The 5,033-nt window shown below is 41.7% G+C and overlaps 1 protein-coding gene across 2 annotated transcripts in view; it reads left to right on the top strand.

Annotated features, from left to right (window-relative positions):
• The first annotated feature begins 2,374 nt into the window (after positions 1–2,374).
• LOC103135138 (protein FAM65B-like) overlaps positions 2,375–5,033 on the top strand; it is a 61,106-nt gene continuing 58,447 nt past the window's right edge. Inside the window, exon 1 of one of the 2 annotated variants that reach the window (XM_016669314.1) lies at positions 2,375–2,537. In XM_016669314.1, coding sequence (XP_016524800.1) covers positions 2,525–2,537 — 13 coding nt within the window. In that variant the 5' untranslated portion in view covers positions 2,375–2,524. The remainder of the gene's footprint in view (positions 2,538–5,033) is intronic. The other variant, XM_016669312.1, reaches the window with a different exon arrangement.

Raw genomic sequence — 5,033 nt, 5'->3', positions numbered from 1 at the left:
TCTAAATAGTCAGACGTTATCATGCAGCAAGTCAAAAACAAAAGCACTGCTAGCAGGTAGAGGCAGTTTGTTGCTATTGCTTAACACATAATACTCTTCTTCAGACTTTTTAAAGCCATCTAAAAAAAAATCTTTTGTCCTTTTCTTTCCACGTTCCTTCTGGCAACTACAATATGCTGTCATAGTCAGAGATTAAACGGAAAATGGGGAAAACGGAGCAAAAAAAAAAAAGCATCCAAAATTCAGGCAGATCCCCGAGGTTCTTGAGTGTAAAGCTATTAACGTAGGAACAGATGGAGCTGAAACCGCATTTAAAAAGCTGGTCTGACGTTTAGAATAATTTGCTAAATGAGAAAAATGTAGGTTTGTGCAGCATAAATCACATGTAGGTCACGTAACTGTGGCGAAACTCATTTTTATTCACCGGGGAAATGGACAGCTGTGTAGCGACTGCTGATCTCATTGTGTTTTCTCAAGGGAGTTAATACGAAGTCATGCACTCCTTTAGACATATTTAAATGTCTTTTCCCATAATGACAACGTAACTAAGGAGTGTTTCGAGTTCTGCTCTTCCTGTCCGTTATCTTTGGACGGTAAAACGGAGGTCTCTCCATTCATGATAGAATAAAACTGACCTCTTTACACAATTTCATCTGGGTATTACAAGCAGAGCTGCAATCAGTACTTGATGTTTTTTTACACACCATTGCCCAACCTTTGCCTCTGTGTCTCCACCCGGTTTCTGAGAAACTGTGCTGTGAGAACCACCCTGCAGATCCGCTTGGCAGAATCTGTGTAAACTTTAAAGAAATACCTCCCATTTCTGTGGCTGAAAAATCTGGGTTGTCTGTATTTATCTGGTTTTGAAACTTGCCTCCCCCCCCTTTGTGTAACCAGCAGGTGCAAGCCGTGGATTGTAAGCGATGGGCAGCGTGGGAGAGGAAATGAGGGGTTTTTTTTTTTAGAGCTATCGCCACCTTGCTGCCCCACCCTGCTGCAAAACTGTCTCATCTCCCTGTCAAAAATAAACCTGGATTACACTATATGCTGTATGCGCTCATTTGCCCAATATATGGTGTTATTTGACACTCGTAGCACATGAAAATGTTTTACTTGCAGACAAGCTATAACGTTTTTAAAAAAAATATATTCCCATGAAAGTGAACGTTCTGAAAAGAGGATGAAACAATAAAACTAAACACCTTCTCCAAATCATAGATAAAAAGTTACCTGCTGACTACTTAGCTTAGACTGAATTATTAAGATTTTATGTGCTTTACACAAAGTAGAGCAAACTTTCAAACTGGGTGGAAAAGAATACATGATTATCATATTTTTTGCAGGTAAAATCTGATAAGTATGGCTTGCATTTGTATTCAGCCCCTTTTACTCTGATGCCAGTGCATAAAGAAGAGAGCAGAGAAGCAGTCATGAGGCCATGCTGACTCTGGAGGAGCTGCAGAGATCCACAATTCTGGTATGTTAAGACCAAAATGTAGCGTTTTGATCCACATGTAAAATGCTACTGGAAGAGTACGCTGCATCACCATGAACATCCATATTTTTAAACTGGGTGGGGGCAGCATCATGCTGTGGGGATGCTCAACTTGCAGTGCAACAGGGAAACCAGTCAGAGTTGATGGGGAAAACCAGCTAGGCTGCAAAAGACTTGACACTAGGCTAAAGGTTCACATTCACAACAAGGCAACGACAACCCTAGATATACTCACTTAATACAAAGGCCTAGTTAAAGTCCAGATCTAAATCTAATTGAGATTTTGTGACTTGAGTATGCATGTCATACTCATGACATTCCAGATACTCTCCATCCATCAGAGCTCTGGTTGTTTACAAAGAAAAACTACAGGACGTTTTTGCCATAGATGTCCAAACATGGATTTACACTAAAAGACTTTCAACTGTAAATGCAGCAAATTTGGATCTTGTAAAGCAGAAACGTTCAGATTTTTCAATCCGTGGTGGTCTATCACATAAAATCTAATAAAGAAAACACACAGAGGCTTGTGGCTGCGACCTAACAAAAGCCCAGGAAACCGCTGTGCCGAAACGGCACTGTAGGACATATGTATAAATATGGAGTTGCGGAGACATGCCGTGGTCTACTGATTCATTCGGTTCAGTGTGTCAGCGGCGCGTTATCGCCTCCCTCCAGGTGTAGCCGGCAGGCTGGGAGCAGGGCCGCATACGTCGCTTTCGCCATCTGTGCGGTGCCAGTCTGCACAGCTGGAGAGAAGCGGCTGCATTGTTGTCATTGTCTGATGCCCTCTGTGCACTCTGAGACAGCGACGGAGCGAAAGGACAGGAGAAAAGGAGCCAATTGTGAAACAAGGACAGACAAAGTACAATGGCGGCAGGGAGAGACAGGGAGAGAGCCCAGAAATAAAAGCTGTGGGGAAAGGCACTAGAAGGAGCAGTTTCTGAGGAGACTCGCAGTCGGGGGAGTTTAGTGAAATGTATCGCAGAGTCAGGACTTTCCACCATGTGAGGATGAAAAGATACCGATATGAGTACAGTAGGTATTTGCCTTTCGTTCTCTTGTAAAGTTACTCTTCATCTGCACAAATTTGCCTGATTTCAAATAACCCCCTGGTCTGAATGTTCTCAGACTTTACTGGTTTGTTAAAGTGGAACATCATGTGTTGTTCTTTCCAGCATCAGGCTTTATTAAAGTCTTTCTGTCTGCAGTCTGCACCGATTTATTTATTATCTATTTATTTTTCTCATAAAGTTGCCCGAGGAACTGATAGACATGTGCGTAGCATCGTTCTAAGTTATTCATTTAGCTGCAGAACGTTTTAGTTTGAAGTGGTCACCATCAGCAGCCTGGATCATACGTGCATCAGTGAGCATCGCAGCTAACTCTATTTGCCATGCTCTGTGCTTCCTCATTGTTACTCGGGCAACCAGTCGTCCCTTCGCAATCATCCCGTTTTTGTAATTTGTGAGGGAACACAGAGAGAATATTAAAGTTTTGTCCTCTTTCTCTGTCGTTCACATCCATCTTTTTGGAAATTGTTAAACAGGAAATGACTAATGAGGAGTATTCTAGAAATATCTGCCAAGTTGAAGCAAAAGCAGACACTCTGGTCTTGTTAAATGCACTTCTCTCTTTTTTTTTTCCAACCTCTCCATCCCCCTCCATCACACCAGCGATCTGCTGCAGCAAAAACCTGCTCACGTTCTCTGGACTTGGGCATCTATTTTCCACATGATTATTTGGATGGTCTGTGTTGCCCTTTAAGTACCCTGCATCGTTTGGACGTTCTGTTCCATGTAGCCATGCTTGAAACTCTCTTCTGAAGCGAGAAAGGGTGTAAGTAAACATTAGGATAATGAAATGTAATTGATTTTGTACTGAAAATAAACAGTGAACTGAAATTACAGCACATTTCCTTTCACTTAAGCAGCAGAATGGTTTTCCAATACCCTCACACCTTCACCTTCTTATGCATTTGACTGCATGCACAGTTTGATCTCCAAGTAAGCTAGCGCCCATGGAGTCTATCGCCATGGCAGTAAGGTAAATAATTATGGCTCTCCATCCTTTAGGGCCTTACACATGGAGCACAGGTGGCAACTAATGGATGGGTAACACTTTATTTGACAGGGTGTGCATGATATTGGCATGACACAGTCATAAACACGACATAACAACTGTAGATGAAGATGAAGAAGTCCTTATGAATGTTTATGACTGTTTTCATGAAGTGTCATTCGATACAAAGACACTTAATGCAAAGTTGATCATTTTAATGGACTTTTAGTACAAGTTTTAATTAATATCTGCATTAAAAGCATCATTATTGACTGACTAATGCACAGTTGACACTTTTAATACACTTTAATGTAATTCTGCATTAAAAGTGTGATTATTTTATTGAGTTTAAAAACAATAAACAATGTTAAAGATGATTGTTAAATCATCTTTAACAATCATAATCTCGGATACAATCCATGACCTTAACAAAGGTCGTAGAAAGTGCAATAAAAAAAAAAAAGACGAGATGGCCATCATGGGGAAAACAATCACAGATGTGAGGTGGTTGCAAGATTTAGCACATATATAAAACGTAACTGTAAGAATGCTAAACATTTTTTTTTAATTTCCCTTTTCACGGGAACAGAAGGGAAGAGGCTGCATGTCTTTGAGTTAGCGCAACACCATTAGCCTGCATGCAACAGCGCGTTGCATCTGCAGTTCTAATAACTGATATTTTAGTAAACAGTAACAGGCGTTCTGATGCATATATTCAGGGCCAGAGGAGGCACTGTGTAGGAGGCTGAAGCTGCCTATTCATTCCTGGGACACTCATCATCTGGCGGGATGCAGATGCCAAAGAGCTGCATTGTTTGACCGCATTCAAACAACGCTATTGTACCGAGCGGATCTGATTGTGCTTTTCTCTGCACTGAGAGAGAAATAAATACATGTGTATGTGCTTAGCGGGTTTCTGAACTTTTGACTGTGTTTTAGTGTCGTTGCCGTCTGACTGCGCGTCTCAGTCCGGCTGCACTTGCAAACACGGTTTTCTCTGTGGCGACAGTGTTTCCAGTCACTGAGACACAGAGGACTAAATGTTATTCAACTGTGACCTCACTGAAGTCTACCAGAAACGTTAATGGATATCATGAAAACATGAAATATGAATGATGTAATCTGTGTGGCGGTTGTACCAGTCCTGTTAATGATGTAGCTCTGGGTTTGATTGCAAGATGAGTCATGATTTAATCACCAGGACATGAGCTGGTTTTAGGAGTGAACAGATGGAAGTGGGATGAAGCTGCAGAAGACAGCAGGCTGTGCTGTGCATGTGTCATTGTGAGTGTGTGTGTGTGTGTGTGTGTGTGTATGCGTGCGTGTGTGTTTCCTGCTACTTTCTGTGGCATTGGGTTCATGCTGTCAGCAGGTGATGTTTTGGTGCTGTCCTTCCTTTACAGTCCAGCAGACCTTCAGCATGTGTGCGTGTTATTAAGGTTGATCGTTCCTGCAGAACATTCTTGCATTGTAGACT

This window comes from Poecilia formosa, unplaced genomic scaffold (assembly GCF_000485575.1).
Source record: "Poecilia formosa unplaced genomic scaffold, Poecilia_formosa-5.1.2 Scaffold21, whole genome shotgun sequence".
NCBI classification, from domain to species: domain Eukaryota; kingdom Metazoa; phylum Chordata; class Actinopteri; order Cyprinodontiformes; family Poeciliidae; genus Poecilia; species Poecilia formosa.
Note: the sequence above shows the minus strand (reverse complement) of the source record. Positions and strands in the feature narration are given on the sequence as shown.